General features: G+C 34.9%; 1 protein-coding gene across 1 annotated transcript; it reads right to left on the bottom strand.

The window, feature by feature from the left end:
• Positions 1–7,097: 7,097 nt before the first annotated feature.
• Positions 7,098–17,163, bottom strand: LOC123541371 (C-type lectin domain family 10 member A-like). Its single transcript, XM_045326824.2, has 5 exons — positions 17,026–17,163; positions 14,351–14,451; positions 12,728–12,818; positions 8,486–8,702; positions 7,098–7,227 (listed from the first exon to the last, which is right to left on the bottom strand). Exons 1-5 carry the CDS (start codon positions 17,087–17,089, stop codon positions 7,194–7,196), a joined length of 507 nt encoding a protein of 168 aa, XP_045182759.1. The 5' UTR covers positions 17,090–17,163; the 3' UTR covers positions 7,098–7,193.
• Positions 17,164–19,677: the final 2,514 nt, after the last annotated feature.

Below are 19,677 nucleotides of genomic sequence, written 5' to 3'. Positions count from 1 at the left end.
ATTTAGACTGTAGATCTCCTATTGACAAAGGACATTTTTCCTCTTTAGGGTGGCTATCGGTTGCCAACAGAGTTGTCTTTAAGACAAGTACCATGCTTTTAAAATTTTTCCCATGTGGCTCCTTTCTATATAGAAGAAAATTTTGTTTTGGCCAGTTCTGTTCATAATTAGATACAAGATTCCGAGTGAAAACTACAGAAAAACACTTAAACACTAATTTCAATTTTGCTGACAGTAGCAGATACTCTATTCCAAAGGTTAAGAGTTTTGGCATACGATCATTTGCATACAAAGGTTGTTCCTTATGGAATAATCTGCCACAGCATAATAAGGAATATTCAGTCCTACAATAAGTTCAGTCAGTATCAAAGAGCACCTTTTTGCTCAATGATATTAGCATTTTAACATAATTGCAATTATTTCAATTTAGTATTTTTATCCAATGTGATTTCATTTTAGACTACAAGTAAGATTAAAATTATTTTCAATAGTTTAATTAAGTGTATTTGCCTGATGTGATACTTTTTATGACATATGATACTATAAATTATAAGGCCCACAATGGAGATAAGAGACATTTTTGTCTCTTTTTTGTGTCATCCTTTGTGTATAATGTAGTTGACATGGCATATATTCAATTCATTTATGTTCTTTTACATGCATGTTTTGATATATATTTTACGATGTTTTGTATACATTTTATACAGAAATAAATCTATCTATCTAATGTCGATCCTTATAAGTAAGAAAGAATAAGGACAAAGTCTGATCGAATTGTCCTAGAAAGGAATGGTTTTAATGTGTCTTGTTATTCAAATATGTGAAGTTTGGAAAAAGATAAACATATTCAGAGCATGACTTTTTTATTTGTAAAGACATTATAATTTCAATTAAATTCATTAGATGGAAGCCATTCCTGCTTGGACCATCCTAATTGTGATATCTTATATTTATCATTCTAATTCTTCTAGCGTAAATATAATCACAGTATCTGATAAACTTGATGTTTCTTTTATTTCTGTTGTAGTCAGTGGGAAATCACATGATCAAAATAATCTCTAAACAAAAGTTATATTTTGAAGAACATGAATAGCCTACCTAGCTACCACGATAAGATATGAAATTTAAATATAACATATGGCTTATGAAAATTGTTAAATTATTATGTAGTTGATAATAATGATAGATATCTTGTTATTACAAACACTTCAGGAAAATAAGAAGTCTCAGTTGCTTGAAGGTGATTGTTATTGAAATTTATGTAGTTTTAAGAAACATCTATGTTACCATATGATAGGCAATAGTTTAGATTTACATCAAAAGTTACTACAGTATTATCCCATATTATTCATAAATTTAATTTGGTTTAGAGAGATTATTTTAGTCATGTGTTTCCCCACAGTGATAGTGACCACATGTGAAATAACTCATTTTGCATATGCAATCATTATATCATGTTTATTTACTGTTATTATAACTGCTTTGTAACAAAATCTCAAAATATCTCAATGGATTATTTAGTTACGAGAAAAAAAATATAGACTGGTGTAGTTGCAAAAGTATTATTGTAGAAGCTGTAATTATGCCGTTTACTGAATAAGAGATATGATTTGTATATTCATGTAGTTTTTAATTAGGATCTAGCTGTATCTTGTATTAGAAACGATTTTAAATGTGTGTATGGTGGCTTATTAATGCCACGATAAAGCTAGATAGCAAACGCGATACTAAAAACTTCAAATAATTATCTTGATATTTCAGATCTCTGAAGACATAAAGCTTCATGCGAATAAAAAAAGCATATATAGCGGATATAATTTATTGCAATAGTGTTTTCTGAAAAATGTGCAATTAAGCTTGAAAGTTTAGGAGATACAAAACATCTTGCGTCAGTTTCAAGCCAAACTTAGTGCTGACACATTTTCATGAAAAAAATAATGAAATATCTTGAAAACATTATTTAAGAAATAATATATCTCATGTAGTGATTTGTCGCTGAATATCATTGTTTGGAGTTCAGATGCGAATGAATTATATCATGAGGGCGCAGCCCGAGTGATATAATAATACGCATCTGAACGGCAAATAAAGTTTTAATCAAGAGCAAATCAGTAAATGAGATATATTATTTCAATTCTAACACGTTAGCTAGGACTTAAAGCACGTCCTTGACGGCATTCATTAAATATATGCCCGTTTTCAACTTTTCCAGTGCGCCGCTATGACGATATGATTGTAACATCAGAACAATGAATTGTTGTTTAATAATTCACTGTTTTCAGCCTTCTTTGTTTAACAGGAAAATTAATTGGATCGTGTTAGAATTATTGCTGAAATGTTTTCAAAAAAAATATTTAAATGCACACATTTCCTGGAAAATTTACAACTACCTATCTGTCTCATAGCAGAAATATGCCACAATGTGTATGCATTACACCATTTTTGATTCCTGTTCTAGTATAAAGCTTAAGACATAATGTTATATGTTAAAGTAGATTATTTTAGCTGTGTATATAGAAAAAAACCTCAATTATCATAAAAGGAGTTTTGAGATAGATAATGATTTGAAATGGTATAATGATTTTAAATGGTACTGTGAGAGTTTCTTATGGCATCAATTGACATGAACTGCTCTTTGTTAGTTACATACTGATAAGATATTTTTGTTCCATATTGTGTTAGTAATTATGTCTCCCCAATAGGTAGGGGAGTCCGAGACATATTGTTTTTGCCTTCGCCGTCTGTCTGTCCGTCCACATTAAGCTTGTCCGGCTTTCACAGGTTAAACTGCTGGCCAGATTTCGACGAAACTTCACATGAGTGATCAGTACCTAGTTGTGCATATCACCGGCATGTTCCACTTCGCTGCACAAAATTGCCGACAGAGCTAATGATCCGGCTTTCTGAATTTCGATGTGCATATTGTTGGCACGTTCAGCTTCGCTGCACAAAATGGCCACCAGAGCTATAAATAGAAACATCTTGTCTGGCTTTCACAGGTCCAAACTTCTACAGATTCCGACGAAACTTCACAGGAGTGATCATTACCAACCCCATTTGTGCATATCGCTACACAAAATAGCGGCCAGAGCTAAAAATAGAAAAAATTTGTCTGGCGTTTACAGGTCAATCTGCTGGACAGACCTTCATGTATTAAATCCGTTAAAACCCAACTGCAACTAATTTTTCGACTTTCGCCCTGCATACAAACAAACATGCCTCTCTTCCATCCTTAAAATACATAGGGGGGAGACATATGTTTCTGTGACAAAACACCTTCTAGTTCCATATCCTGTTAGTGATCTTGTTGCTTTTAAATGACAAATTAGCAAATACTGAAAGTCAAGGTAGTTGTAACATGGTTTGTTTATAACAGGAAGGTCTAATACGTATCAGTTGTTCCAGGTTTGTAACCAGACACAGAATATACGCTGCATTGGAATTTCATATTAGACTCGAACCTCGCCCTCACCAAATCACCAAATATAAGTTTTATAGGGCAGTTTATATCCTTTATCCGGTAACAAAAACACTGTGTCAAGAGCATCTTGTGTATTTGTAGAAAATAAATTCATTTGATACTTGTTTACACTTGTAACATACATTAGTTCTGTTTTGTTGAAATAAAAGTTGTAGAAATTACTTCTGTATGTTTATTTTTCTTGACCAGTGAACTATTAGGTTTGCTGGTCCTAAACCCCACTCCCTCTCCTCCACCTCTTGCCTGACGTTCCATGAAAACTAAATCCTGCAATAAATTGAACATAACAAAACTATGTATGGTGATAAAGGACCATGGGGATATTAGTTTTATTATGCTACCCGAAGGGCGAGCATGTAGTTGCCGCTTTGTCCGTCCGTCCGAGAGAATGAAAATGAAAGAGAGAGCCATCTAACAGTTAAGAGAACAAAAGAGAACAATAGCTTCAATCCGTTAACAGTAGATTATAGGACCAAGCCCCCTACTTAAACAAAAGAAAATAACAATAGAAATTGCCTCCTTCATTTCGGTGGGACGTCCGTCCGTCCGTCACACTTTAGTCCGGAGTATAATTTGAAAAGTAATGATTGCATTTGGTTGAAACTTAACATAATGATAGTCTGAGGCCATTAAGATAGAAGGCATATCAAAGAAGGCAAGTATCGTAACTCTAATTTACCTAGTTTTTTTTAATTATTTCCAATAAATTATACAAAATAAGGCTTTTCCGGAGCATTACTTGAAAAGCAGTAATGGCATTTAATCATTGAAACTTCACAAAATGATAGAGGTCATTGACGGAAAGTGCAGTGTCAAACAAAGAACCATAACTCTATCTAAACTAGTTTTTGAATTATCTCCCTTTATTCAATTTTCTTCTTTTTATTCTCACTTTTTTTTAAATATGTTAATCCCTATATTGGGACAAGCACATGCATCGGGGAGCATCATTCGGTTTTACTGATTCCTTGTTTCAACTTTTCCTGTGAATAGAAATAGTTAAGATATGACAAAAATATGGTTCTTTGATAACCTAGAATGTACTTGAGATTATTAAGAGTAAAATGGCTGTATAGATAGATACTCCGAATTCTATTGTCCTCGATTTACCTAAGTTTTTACGTCATGCTGAAATGGTTTCAATTTTCTTGATTAGACATAAATCAGTTTCATGGACAACCTCTTACATCTCCAACAAACATGTTCTTTAATATTTTTGATTACATCCTTCTTAAGTTTGCAATTAGGGGAAACCAGATTTGACCTTAATAGGGGAAAATCATTGGAATTTAGATATTCACAATGCTTGACAGCTTGATGGCTGCCCACGAAAATTTTATCAGAAGCAAGCTTTTGGTTTGTTTAAATGTTTCCAATAGAATCTATACTGACTAAGGTGCCTCTAAAGCTAAAAACAAAACAAAAATCCTTACATGATTGAGCTACATTTAACTAGGATTGAATTTTTATTTTTGGATAGACCATTTTCAGATGGTTCCGTTTGACTGCAATTATGGGTCCTAGTACATAAAAAGTGTTAACAACTTCCATTTTTCATCAAATCAAACATTTTGATGGACCGTTTTCACCATGTCTATATGTATGTCCCTCGTAATAAACAGTGTATACCGCTGTTACATGAATCAGCTAAACTTTTTTCAGAGTGAGCAATTAGCTGTGCAATCATCCGTCGTCAACATTTTAACTTAAACATCTTCTCTAAAACTACTGGTCAGAATTACACCAAATGTGATATGTAACCTCTCAAATTTGTTTCAACCCTTATAAGGGTCACAGAGCTAAAATTGAAAAACCTCAAACTAATTTATAAAAAACCACTTGAAGGATCTTCACCAAACATTGTCTGTAGCGTCCTTGCTAGGCCCTTGTTGTTAGTTTATATGGTTCCATTCCCATACCAGATCTCTTGGATTTTAGCTCACTTGAACACACCTTGTATCTGGCGTTGTCCATTGTCAACAGTTTTATTGGTAACACTCTGGAAATCACAATTTTGCCCAAACTAAGAAAACTTGGTCAGAATGTTACCCTCAATAAAATCACAGACCAGTTTGTTACTGGGTTATCTGGGTTCAAAAACTAGGTCAATAGTTCAGTTGATAGAAAAACCTTGTTAACATTATAGAGACCATATTTTCTACCTCATCTTTATGAAATCTAGGCTTAGTTTTAAACTATGTAACTGGTCACTAGGTCAAATCATAGAAAAATTGTTAACACCGTAGAGGCAACGCTCTCTACTTGATTATCTTAAATCTTTGTTTCTTTCCGTGAAAAATAGAATTATATATATATTTAATATTTAGAGTTTAGAATTGGATAACTTGAGGTCAAAACAATGTCACTAGGTAAACTCGTAGTGAAAGCTTGTTAACACTAAGAGACCATATTTTTACATGATCTTCATAAAACTTTTTTAGAATGTTTGTTTCTGTATACTCTAGGTTTTCTTAAAAACCTAGAGTATCTGAATGTAAAAACTAGGTCACTAGATCAAATCATAGAAAAAAAACTTGTTAACAAGCTAGAGACAATATTTTTCGTTTGATCATCATAAAAACCTTTCAGAATTTTTGTTTTCATGAAATATAGGTCTTAAAGTAGGTCACGATGTCAAATCATAGAAACACATTGTTTACACTCCAGAGGTTATAAACTCTACTTGATCTTCATAAAACTAGAATCTTTGTCTCTATGAAATTTAAGTAAAGTTCGATACTGGATTACTAGGTAAAAAACTAGGTCACTGGGTCAAATCATAGGAAGACATATTTAACACTCAAAAGGTTACATTTTCTACCTGATCATGAGACTTTGTTGGAATGTTTGTCTGTTTTAAATGTAGGATGAATTTGTAATAGGGTCACGTGGGCAAAACTTTGAGGCCAATTTTTAACTTGATTATCGTAAATCTTTGACAATATTTGAACTGCCACTAGGTCAAATTATTGAAAAACCTGGTTAATTATCCACCTGATTTACATAAAACATGGTCAAGCGTTTGTCTCTAAGAACTCTAGGCCAACTTCTATACTAGAATATCTGGATTTCGGAACTAGGTTTATTGAGCGATATAGGATCTTCAGGGCCCTCTTGTTTGCTTTGTAAAATCTAGGTCTTTAAGTCAAATTTGAGTCTTAAGTCATCTCTGCTCTATGGGTCAAGTCACGTCGTGTTAGTTAAGACTCTGCATGGCCAATGGTCTACCTAAGCAACAGAATGGTAATTGTTGATGAATGACTCGGTCAAATTCTGGAACAACTTAGTAAACACTGCAAATGCCACGTTTTGCGTATGGTCTTTATCAGACCTGGTCAAAATGTTTGTCCGCATGAAACCTGGGTCCAGTTTGTAAAGGTATGTCACTAGGTCATATCATATACAAAAACACTCCGAAGGCAAAATTTTCTACCAGATCTACATGAAGCCTGTTCAGAATGTTTTTTCTTTATGAAATCAATGTCCTATTTAAAACTGTTCATCAAGGACACAGAATATTAGGTTAATGATACAGGACATTTCGTGGACTTCTTGGTGTAAACTTTATCTCGATGCAAATATTGGACTGTTACTAAAATACTTCCAGAAAACCAGGTCTGTGTCTAGTTAATTTATTTTCTCATGGTAATGAAACATAACCACAAATATATTAAAAGTCAATTGACAAATCGTGTATTTACTGCAGCAGATTCTACTTGCCAACGACTACAGACTCTGTGTTTAACCTGAAAAAAGATGTATTTAAGACGAAATAAAAACATAGTAAATCTAAGTAAAGAAAACTGTATTTGTTTTCTTTGTTTCAAGTAAATTATCATCTTGGAAACATATCATAACATGCTTGCTGCAATCATATTCGTCATTTTACACTCATTTCAAAAGTAATCGTGCTTTCTGTTTATTGGATAATGAAAACAGCCTCAAAACCATTCGTTCCTGATTAAAAAAACCCTATTGCATGTATGGTAGTAAAGTTAGACAACACAGGATACTTTAATATGTATAGATGTTAAAATCAATAAGTTTCTAAAACATTTCATTTTCCTTATTTCTACATGCTAAAATCAATAAGTGGGTCCTAGTACATAAAAAGTGTTAACAACTTCCATTTTTTATCAAATAACCTTACATGCTTCTTTGGTCGAAAAACTGCTGGCTCTGACCTCCAACTCATACGACAACAAAAACTAAAGAGAAAATTTTCTAAGATATCAGAAAATGACTGCTCAGTTTGTTATGTCTGGTTAGCGACTAAATAATCTTTTAAATTTTTTAAGATAATTCTGTTATATATTCTGACCGATCTTACTTACCTCTGATTATCTAGTGTTTTGAGAAGAAAAGGGACATAATTATACAAAATTTTAATAGCCTCTGGGGTTATCTCATGTGAACAAAGGATCAGAACACAAACTACTTCTCGTTTTTTTAGCTCAAGGTGAGCTATTGTGACCGGTCATTCTCCGACGTACGTCGTCCGTCAACATTTGCCTTGTGAACACTTGAGGCCACAGTTGTGACCCAATCTTTATTAAACTTGGTCAGAATGTTTGTCTTGATGATCTATAGGTCAAGTTTGAAACTGGATCATGTGAGGTCAAAATCTAGGTCAGTAGGCCAGATCAAAGAAAAAACTTGTGAACACTCTAGATGCCACAGCTGTGACTCAATCTTTATGAAATTTGGTCAAAATGTTTGTCTTGATGAGGCAAGATGTGAGTATTAAATCGTCATGGAGAACGTTCGCCTAACTCTGGAATCGAAATCATAGAATATGATCCGTACATATGCACTCAGTCTATTGAACTAAGCGGTGTGGCAGACTGTTTACCAAATGAATCGTTTCTAGTTTCATGTATCTGAAACGTTTCTTTTTATGTAGTTCATTAGTTTCTACTTTTATGTATATGACTCATCTCTAATTACTAACTGTTTATAAGCCGACAGATCTTCTTTTGACGAGATAAATAACAACGAGCTCACCCTCTTTCGCAGATGGGCCTAAATTTATACGTGCACTCGTCATCTAACCAGTGATAGGCATATGGTGCGGAACTATAGATATTCGCACAATTAGCTCTACTCCCGAGATCGGGTTGCCCTGGATACCAGTCTGTATATTTCGCCACCTCATCTGTACTGTACCACTTCCATGTCCCTTCAATTATTTCGTCAGTTAGTCCTATCCAGTGTCGAATACCTGAAAAACAAAATTGCATCAGTCTTTTCAGGTCATTTGACAACACTTCCATTGTCAAAGTCTTAGTTCAAAATCTATTGGTAAAGACTTTGATTAAAATTTAAGAAATAAATCAAGAGGGCCAAGATGTCTCTAAGTCGCTCACCTGAGTAACACACCATAACAGTGTAAACATGTTTGACCTAGTGATTTCATGGAGACAAATATTTTGACCAATTTTCAATAAGACATGACCGAATATGTGACCTCTTGAGTGTAAACAAGTATTTTCTTTGATTTAACCTAGTGACCTAGATTTTGACCCCACATGACCCAGATTCGTTTTACTTATTCAAGATTGAATAAAAACAAACATTCTGACAAAGTTTCGGGAAGATTGATATAAAAACGTGGCCTATAGAATTTATGCAAGTTTTTCATTTGATTTGACCTAGTGACTTAGTTTTTGACCCCACGTGACCCAGATTCGAAATCATTCAAGGCGTTATGATAACAAACATTCTGACGATGTTAAGTTTTATGAAGATAGAATGAAAAAATGTGACCCCTAGAGTGTAAACAAGCTTATCCTTTTATTTGACCTGGTGGCCTACATCAAATGAAAAATGCAGCCCCTGTTGCATACACAAGTATTTTCTTTGATTTTAATAGGTGACCTAGTTTTTGACCCTAGTTTCATGAAGATATGGTCATAAATTCAAACTTAAATTCTGCTCTCTAGAGTGTTAACAAGCTTTTCCTTTGATCTGCCATAGTGATCTAGGTTTTGACACACATGACCCAGTTTCGAACTTGACCTAGAGAGCATCAAGACAAACATTCTGATCAACTTTCAAAAACGATTGAGTCTCAACTGTGGCCTCTAGAGTGCTTTTCTTTTGATTTGACCGGGTGACCTAGGTTTTGAGCCAGAAGGATTAAAATTCAAACTTGACCTAGAGATCATCAGGACAAACATTCTGACCATGTTTCATAAAGATTGAGTCACAACTATGGCCTCTAGTGTGTTCACATGCTTTTCCTTTGATCTTGCCTAGTAACCTAGTTTTTGACCCCAAATAACCCAGTTTCAAAGTTGACTTAGAGATTATCAAGACAAACATTCTAAGCAAGTTTCATAAAGATTTGGTCACAACTGTGGCCTCTAGAGTGTTCACAAGGCAATTGTTGACAGACGACGGAAGCCGGTCACAATAGCTCACCTTTAGCACTTCGTGCTCTGGTGAACTTACAGTCTGCACAAAGAAGACAATATAATAGGGCTTTCTTGTTTTGACCGAAGAATCTTCTCACCCCTTTCAAAAAACTTGATAACGAAGGAATAAACGGTTGATCGGAAAACTGACGTATGTCATATTAAATACATCAGGAGTTACTTTCCCTCTCAAAATCAAATATGGGAAACAACAAAACAGATCATGACATTCCATGACAGACTTAATGCATTTTTATTTGTTTGTTTATGTTGTTGTATTTTTTTTCAATGTTCTGAATTCGGTAGATGTATAAGGCGAATTCCTGAAAAGCTTCATTACGACCTTTGCTAAAGTACCAATAAAGGAGCATAAAGAAACGTTTTATTTTAAAGTCTACGACAGACCTTAAATATGAATGTTTCCAAAGCTTTCATTCTTGAGTGAAGCAAACAAAATAAGAACGGACTTTAGATATGAATATTTTTTAAATGAAGCAATCAAAGTCAGGAAGAGGTAAATACGTATACGTTAGTACTTCTAAAAATAGAAGACATTAAAACAAATTTGACATTGTCCAAAATGCAACAGCAAATCGTCACAACAGTGGTCGTGAAGTTGGAATTAATCACAGTAAAAATGGTCATGACGTCAGAATTAATCATCATCACAATGATATTTAATTATCGTATGAATGATCGTAAAGTCACATAATTACCGTAACAAGGTAAAAATTAATTACTAGCATGAAAGTGATCACGAAGACTAACTCATAATGATCGTAAAACTGGTCGTGAAGGAACAAACCGTAATCGAAACAATGGTTATTAAGTTACAAATACTAGTACAATCATCGTAATGTTAATGGTCGTGAAGTTTCAAGTAATCCTCCTAACAGCGATCGATCATCGAAACAATGGCTGTGACGTCGCAACTAATCATCGTTACAGTAATGGACTTGAAGTCAGAATTAATCACCGTGTCAATGATCTTTAAGTTACAGTGAATTGCCTTTACAACGGTAGTGAAGGTACAAATGTTGATTGTCATTCTTGTAAAGTTTTAACTAAACATCAGATCAAGGGACATGAATCTTTACAATTGTCGTGAAGTCAGAATTGATCATCGTTACAATGATCGTTAAGTTTGAATTAATCATCGAAACAATTTTCGTGAAGTTTAAACTTAATATCAGAACAATGGACATTATGTAACAAATATCTTACGATTTGCTCAGGCAAATACGTAGTATCATTATCTGAAGGAAACGAATTATTTTAAGTGCCCAGTCGAGCGGCGTCATCTGTATTTTCTAAGCTTGTATAGTATTGTCCGTAAGTATTGACCTGGCACTCATTAATCTTCGCCAATATTTTCGGGCATTTTCGTTATTTTACGCAATACAGTCAAACTCGCTTTATACGAACTCTTCGGGACCTGGGAAATATGCTCGTATCAAACGAAATTCGTATTAACGAATGTATGACTCCCGGATAATTTGCCCGTGCAAGTTGGGCAGTATCACCGGTATCCCCGGAGAATAGCTTCCGATAAATAAAAATACAGTAGTGAATAGATGTTCATTAGTAGTTTTAACTGATCAAGTGTGTGTATTCAGTTAACAGTGAAATAAGTCAACAAAATTCATACTTAAACACGTAAAAATGTATGACAAATAAATTTTAATGTACAAATGTATTGAATCATCAAGTGTTTGTAGCACATATAGATCTAGATCTACAATAGGACAATTTTCACAGGCATGCATTTAACAGTTTATGACAATTGATGGTTTAACCTTATATTCCTGCTATTGTGATATTTGTCAGTAATGCAATAGAATCAAACAAACATCGATTTTATTATCAAATAGGTATTGAACAAGTAAACACATTCACTTTTTACAGGTGATAATCACTTCGACTAAATATCAGCACTGTACTAATTCAAACTATTAAAAGATCAAGCGAAGCAAAAAAATGGCCGCCGACATCTAAAATTAGTTCGTATCAAAAAATGGACACTTGTAACATTTTAGACCATTGGGACTTCCAAAATGTGTTCGTATCTCCCGAAAATTCGTATGAAGCGAGTTCGCTATTACCGAAATAATTTTACAAAGAAATAGAAGGACTCAGCCGGGGAATCCGTGTTTTGTTCGTTATTGCCGAAAATTCGTATCAAGCGAGTTCGTATTAAGTGGACTCGACTGTATTTGTATCCTGAAAATATCTCTATTACTAAAGTAAAATATCCTGATTTATTTTTACATTGTTTTATGTATCATATTTCATAAATTTAATTGTTTCTTGGAGTATTTATTTTCTGGAACGCTGGCGACAGATAGTGTCTTTATCTAAGATACTTTTAAACAATTTTATTACACTTTTTACAACGGGTAAATATGAAAACTTTTAATAAATGAACCATAAATATCATGATACGTTCGATCAAATAAGTGGTAAGTATGCATATAAAATTTTTGGGGAAAAAAAGATGTGGTCAGACTTCGGACTCGAACCCACAATCCTGATAGTGGAAGCTAAACGCTTTGTCAGCACAGCTACCTGCCCATGCGATAGTATATCATTAAGAATTATATATGAAATAGTTATATCGCTATTTATGTTCGGACACCAAGAATTAATTTACGGAATATTCACGAGTGCCAGGTCAATACTTACAGACAATAAACGAAGCCCTTTATATAAAAAATATAGACATTAGGCCTACACAAGGTTAACAAATGACTTCCATTCAGCTAAATTTTGCTTGAAAGTTGAAATTATCAAAATATAAAAGGTGTTTTATAAAATAAAATCAAATACTCACTGTTTAGTTCTTCAAGAACGCTTGCAATGAATTTGTTTTCTACGTCATCTTCTATGATTACAAGATGAGCATTGTAATGTGTACAGAAACGCTGCAATATACAGACATGGTACAATATATAACATGTTTGGATCTCGAATGAAGTACGCTTATGAAATAGTTTTTACATGTGAACTGTAAATATCAAATGGTAAGGGTAGACTCTCTGGAGGCACTGAACACAGTGCACTCAACTTGAACAACACATCTCAAAGTAGGCCAACAACAAACAGAAACTTGAGAAGAATGATTTAGCATGCATGTCGCTTCAAATAATCATCAACAAGTACATTTTAGTTGTATGAATTATATCAAAACTGGGGATGGGGTAACAAGAAGAAGTAGAAATAGGGAAGGCTGAGTAAAATGGGGTGGGGGAGGAGGGGGTGGGGGACAGGGAGATACGGAAAATGTGGGAGGAGGGGGTATAAAGGGAAGAAACACTACCAGCATACTAGACAGTACACATAACATTTAAAACGAAAAGTACATGAGGCAAGTTGAAAATATGGAGACTACTTTGGAACGGTCATTAACCTGTATAAAAAGACGTTTTGGGTTTAAACGCGTTTGGGGCATACAAGCCTCACACTTGTCCTGTTTTCAAATAGACGGACAAGACGATGCAAATAAAAAAATCCCCCCTGAGATAAGCTGTAACCTAGACCTTATAAAGTGAACTATATAGAAAGTGCCAATCCCAGTTATCAGCACACCACTGTACTCCATAACTTGTCAGAAGTGAGAGCACCAAGCACTATAGCTTAAAGCCTTTAAGCACAGGTACTCTGCGATTACAGCCGCCGTAAATACTACCAATCGTTATTTTACCGTTGTTTATCCTTATTTGCCATAGTTAAAAAGAGTGACTGAGTGAGTTGGGGTTTACGGCGAACCAACACAAAATGGTCATATATCGCCGATAGTTAAAAAGAATATTGCTGACGACTCGCGGCGACGATAGTTATATCATATTAACAGTATATTAAGAATTAAATGCTATTTTTTGTGCGTTTATACGGGATTCTGATGATTTGCAAGAAATCCCAACGTGGTTTATACCCGTGTTAATGCACTTTCACAAGCAATGAGAACAGGTGGCTCAGTATTCAAACTATAAAAAAAAAACGATCATTTAAAAATATATATAAAGGTTAAGAAAACCATTATATATGTACTGAATGTCATTGCAAAATAGAGAAATGGGCTTGACGAAACAGGCCAGAAGACAAACTCCCAACTCATAGCAATGTTAACAAGGCGTCTGCAAAAACATGCTATTTCAAGCATGTTCACGAGATTACCTAGATAGAACCATGTATCCATGTAGCTTCCTAATAGAATTCTACATCCCACTGGATAATAAAACGAATTTAGGTAAGGAACAATGTGATTCTCATGGTACTGTGGGCAATATTAAGTGAAATCAAGGTGCAATGTAGACGTTATTTAACACAGAATACATGATGCATAATTTAAAGCGAACTACGATATTGAAACAACAATTCAACATAACAATTTATTTCTAGAGCATTCGTTTGACTCTCAATTTTCAACTAGAAAATGATAATCAGCTTAACTCACCGTGGATTCTAGGAAAGTCATGTCATGGTGTCCAAAGAAATAACAAGAATCATGAAAGCGAGTCCATCCATCTGGGCATTCTGCTAGAGTTGTGTGTAAACCTATTCATGTATTATACTGACCTTAAGTTGTATTACTGGTTTACTCATAATGTAATGTCGAATAAGCAACAACAAATAATACAAACGATGTCTTTAAAGCCGAGTTTTGGATATAAAATAGAGTGTATTCGCTAAGCATTTGATACATGTAAGATATATCCTCTTGAAATGTTGTTGTTGTTTTTTCTAAACTGGTTGCCGAACCAAGTAAGTGCTCCAAAGCATCACAACTATTTTATAAACATTCATTCGAGGAGATAAGATAGAACTTATTACATTTGTAAAAAAGAAATGTTTAAATAGATAGAACAGTTTGATAGAAATCAAAGACTTCACGACAAACTGTCGTAACTCATTAAAACTATTGAACAACTTAGGACAGCTTCCATTAAGGCGTAAAAAATTGTTTGTTTCCGATATCCCGACCTACCCTAATTTTTTGGCCCGACCCTAAATGCTTTTTATGGCCTTGAAGATTTTTTTTCAATTTTTTAATAAAAAGTTGCAAAACTGCACTTTTTTTGCTTTAAAGGCATAATCCCCTTATTTGTATTAATTTTTTGACACAAAAATAATTTCCGAAAAGTCTCACTTAATAAAAAAATATTCCAAAAAAATAAAATACGACCTACCTACCCTAATTTTTTTAGCATATTACCGGAAACAAATATTTTTTAGGCCTAAGCCTTCGAAATAGAAAACCCTACTGGTTGGGAACCATTTTCCGGATACATTTTCATATTTCGGCTCTTTTATTCCCTAAAAAAATATTTGACATAAATGAAGCTCACACTGCACAAACTTCAGCTCCTTCCACATCCGATGTTGTAATCAGCATCGCGCTGTGACGTAAAATATGGGTTCCATGGGGCCTCGAATGGGGTCACTAAAATGAGTTATTTTTCCCGTCAGGTAAACCAGTTTCCGGACAAATATTTTGACAGTGTTTTGTTGTTAATTTGATATAAAAATAAGTAATTAAACTATTTCTACACATTTCTTTATTACTCATCTCTTCAAAATTACGCACGAAACATAACCCGACTTTCAATAGCAACCACGAAAGCAAACCGAGGTTGACTATAAAAAACTCGAATTTCGTCTTATACGAATTCTTGATAATTCCAATAGATATAGAATGAAATTAGTGCAAAAATCGACAGCCCTGCATCTTACGTAACTTTTAGCGTTAAATTAAAAGTAGAGCATGTTATCAACAGACAATCATTATGTAGTTTGATTATTTCTTCCCCACTTGATAGCTCGGCATATGTGAACTACTGCGCTTGCGCAATGCTATCTTCATGCCCCGTTAAGACAGAAAGCTGTTTTGTAAACGCAGGTGAGTTATCATCAAAAACCCTAACATTATACAGCCTTATAAAATAGTGGTTTGCTGTAGACATGAAGAACAAACATCTAAATGATCTAGATGAAACAATTACATGAATAACAACGAAATAAAGCGGATATTACATGTGTCCGGAAACTAGTCCTGTCCGGAAAATGGGTCCCAACCAGTACAGTATCATAGGTTGACATTTCATTTTTTCTTAACCATATTACATAGAAATATAAAGATTCAAACAGAAGCCTCGTTTCCGCCTAAACAGTTACCCTCGTGCCGGATATACCCATCTTTACCCGCTGCCAGTGATTGATTCTTTTTCTTGCATGCCTTATTCTTCAATTTGTAGAAGATATAAAGAAAAACGCAGGTATTCATGAATTATAGCACGTGAGTCATCTTACAGATTTTTCTAGCACCGGAAAAGCACGGAAAAATCCTGTCCGGCATGCAAGAAAATATATTGCGCATATAAAACTAAAAACTGTTATTGCTAAAATGTGTATGATACTTTAAAAAGGGTTCAAATTCCATACCAGTACGGATTTAGAGAAAATTTAAACATCACTCTTAATGAAAGGTCAGCATTTAACTTTATCTGTACAAGTTCAAAATGTAGTCGTAAAACAAACATGTAGGTTTTGCGAATGGATGTCAGCAGAGTTATATAATGTTCCATATTTTTTAATGAGTTAAGACAGTTTTTCGTGAAGTCTTTCATTTCTATCAAACGGTTTATGCATTTAAATGTCTATGAGTCGTTTGACCCCAAAGGCGCAACAATGTTGCGTCGGTCAGGATTGTTTATGTACGTCACATTGTCACGTGACGCGTGATGCGGTCTGTTGAAAACGTGCGTCTGATTTGACGTTAGAACGTTTGCTATTCCAAACATGTTAGTTGACAATTGTGTCGGTTTAGATTTTTTTTTAAAATAAATAGGTCAATTGAAACATGTGAAAAAAGTGGAAATACAAAAGTCATTGTAAGATTTCGCTCGTGGTTAAAAACTATATCCATGTCGGAATGAAGTAAATGAATGCATTTAAAGTATGCTGAAGGTCTTCTGACTCAAAATAGCACCTATAGAACTCCGACATATTTCGTAATTGTACGGCTCTGAAATGTTACCGTCTGTGTTTTTATACGTGTTAAGTCTAAATGTGTAAAATATATTGTTAAAATTAAATATTTTCGCAGACAGTAAGGTATACAGAATGACTTACCTATTAACAAAATGCTTACAATTGCTATACAACACCAGTTTGATGATAACAACAGTCCTGACATTATGGCTCCCGAACGTTAGATATCTGTCAGAATTTTGTTTATACACATACATATATTTAATAGTTCTTATCTTCAGTTATTTAGAAGCAGATATCACAACGTTGTACTTACAGTTCACTTCGTACTACACCATTAAATACCATATGACAAATTTATCCGTAATAACAGCACCAGACTGTCACAATATACACCCGTCAAAGCAAAATACTTTCGACTTTTTATTAAAATACTTTACTTACTGAGCCGACTAGTCGTCAGTTTTCTCATTTTCTACTGATTAAATAGTCAAAACTCAAGAGCGACAAAGACTATTCGGATGGTAATCTAGTTTAGGCAGGATGATACCCCCACACTCATTATGTCTGCTTTGTGAGTAATTCAAGGAACATAACTAATGAGTGACTGGGACTCACTGGCTGGTTGTCAAACTTTACAGAGATATAAATTTTCTGACCAAGTTTGGTGAACAGTGATTGAAGGCTGCTCAAGTTAGTCAGCGGAAACTGTAATTTTTCTCAATTTTGAATGATTCTGATTCAGTGGTATAGCTCCAGTGAGATTTAGAAGATCCAGCTGATTGTTGAACTTGGTCGAGATATTGTGCTGATTTTGTGCTCATAAATATAGAGACACAGTCTTGTAAACATTGGATAAGAACTACTCAAGTTAGAATATGGACGCTGTCAGTTTTCGCATTTTTGAGTCATTTCAAGAGCAATAAGAGAGGCTAGGAGGACCTATCTGGTTAAGAATTTTACCGGCATAGTATGCCCATCCAGGGCAAGTTTGGTGAATACTGGATAAGAACTTTTCAACTTTAAAAGCGGACACCTTTAGTACTTGCCGCCGCAGATGAATTTATAATACGCTCTGTTTCACGGGTGTATAAAAGTCTGTCGGAACTGACATGCATTATTTCTTTTTGTTATTCGTACATTGATCATAGAGCATTGTCTTTTCAGGCAGGTTATCATTAAGTATTTGGCTGGCATAATAAAGAATTTAGTATCTCCCTTGTTTACACTGCCTTAATCGTAGGTTAATTGTCAAAGAATTATAATGGTTTTATTGTTTGCGTAAGTTTGATATTGTGTAAATACGTTTGTTTTACAGTACTTTATTTCATCAGGGATCGAATCCATGGTTTTAAACAGGCCCACAGATGGTAATGATTTCTATGGGCAATTCACATCACACTATCTGTGGAACGCCGTGACTACTCATCTCCTCGTTTTGAGCAATTAGAAACCGGACATGCTTCACCGTGTCTTGTCAGCCTATATTTAGTGCGCAACACGTCTGATCGTGATCATTATTTGAGCCGCGCCTTGAGATAACCAACATAGTGCGTTTGCGAATAGCATGGATCCAGACCAGCCTGCGCATCCGCGCTGTCTGGTCAGGATCAATGCTGTTCGTTAATGGTTTCTCTAATTTCAAAAGGCTATGAAAGAAAACAGCATGGGTCCTGACCAGACTGCGCAGGCTGGTCTGGATCCATGCTGGTTGGTTTTCTCATGGCGCGGCTCATTTATTTTGGATAAGCTGTGTTGTCTCATTCTTTCTCTAAAACTTTTGCGTGTGATCTTGACCTTTCAGTTATAAATATTACAGACGGGTTGCTTAAAAAATCTGACAAGTACAAATAAATGTATGCCAAATATAGACGGGGTGGGGGGGGGGGGGGAAGGGGTAAAGGGTAGAAAGGGGTTGGGGAGGAGGTTGAAGGGGAAAGTTGAACATGGATAAATATACAAATGGAATGCCACTTTCATTAATCACAGTTACACCATAACGTAAACCACAATAGCGCAGACACTCATGTATCAAAGATAAACCACAACCACACCCAACTAACTAACATAAAAAGGCAGACAAGTAAGATATAAGAACACTGCAGGGCACTGCTTTAGACACACAAGCACACAAACAAGCAGGATAAAACAATCGAGCACCGTCCCTGGACCCCGGCAGCCAAAATAAAGGTGGGGGCAGGAAAACCAACTCATAGTAAAGGGGGTGGGGGGACGCCAAAACGGGGGAGCGCAAATGCAAGGGGAAAGTAGGGGGCGACAGGGGGAGCAAGGAGAAGGAGGAAAAAAACAACGCTTACAACAAACAAGACAACATATGCAACAGAAAATACAAGACAGACAGAAAACCAGTCGAAAATAGGGGCACCGCCTTGAAACGGTCAGTAACCTATATATAGGAAACTAGGGGTTTAAACGCGTTTAGGGCAAGCCAATCTCGCACTTACCCTATTTTTTCAACAAATTAGAAGCACAATGTAATAAAATCCACGCTGTAGGAGAAAGGCTCTAACATTAGCAAAAAAATACCAAATTAATTAAGTAAAACATAAAATTAAGGTAATCTAAGGTATAATTATACCAATGTACTCAACAACTTGTCTGAAGTCAGAGCACCAAGAGCCTAACTTTTAAAGCCACGACTAAGAAAGCTGCAAGACAAAATTCAACTCCCTCCGTCCGTTGTATGTTGGATTTAGGAGAAAAGGATCATGGAGTCTTACACTTTATTAGTCATCGCACCATCAAATAGGAAAGCGTAGCGGTTAACTGTAG

The sequence above is a fragment of the Mercenaria mercenaria genome, chromosome 16, assembly GCF_021730395.1.
Source record: "Mercenaria mercenaria strain notata chromosome 16, MADL_Memer_1, whole genome shotgun sequence".
Lineage (NCBI taxonomy): Eukaryota > Metazoa > Mollusca > Bivalvia > Venerida > Veneridae > Mercenaria > Mercenaria mercenaria.
Note: the sequence above shows the minus strand (reverse complement) of the source record. Positions and strands in the feature narration are given on the sequence as shown.

Bases quoted from the DNA above. Each gene is read 5' to 3' on its own strand.
- LOC123541371 (XM_045326824.2), bottom strand. From the start codon at position 17,089: ATGTCAGGACTGTTGTTATCATCAAACTGGTGTTGTATAGCAATTGTA. The intron at 14,452-17,025 runs GTAAGTCATTCT...ATACATGAATAG, and splicing joins TGTAAGCATTTTGTTAATAG to GTTTACACACAACTCTAGCA. The intron at 12,819-14,350 runs GTGAGTTAAGCT...TGTATATTGCAG, and splicing joins TGACTTTCCTAGAATCCACG to CGTTTCTGTACACATTACAA.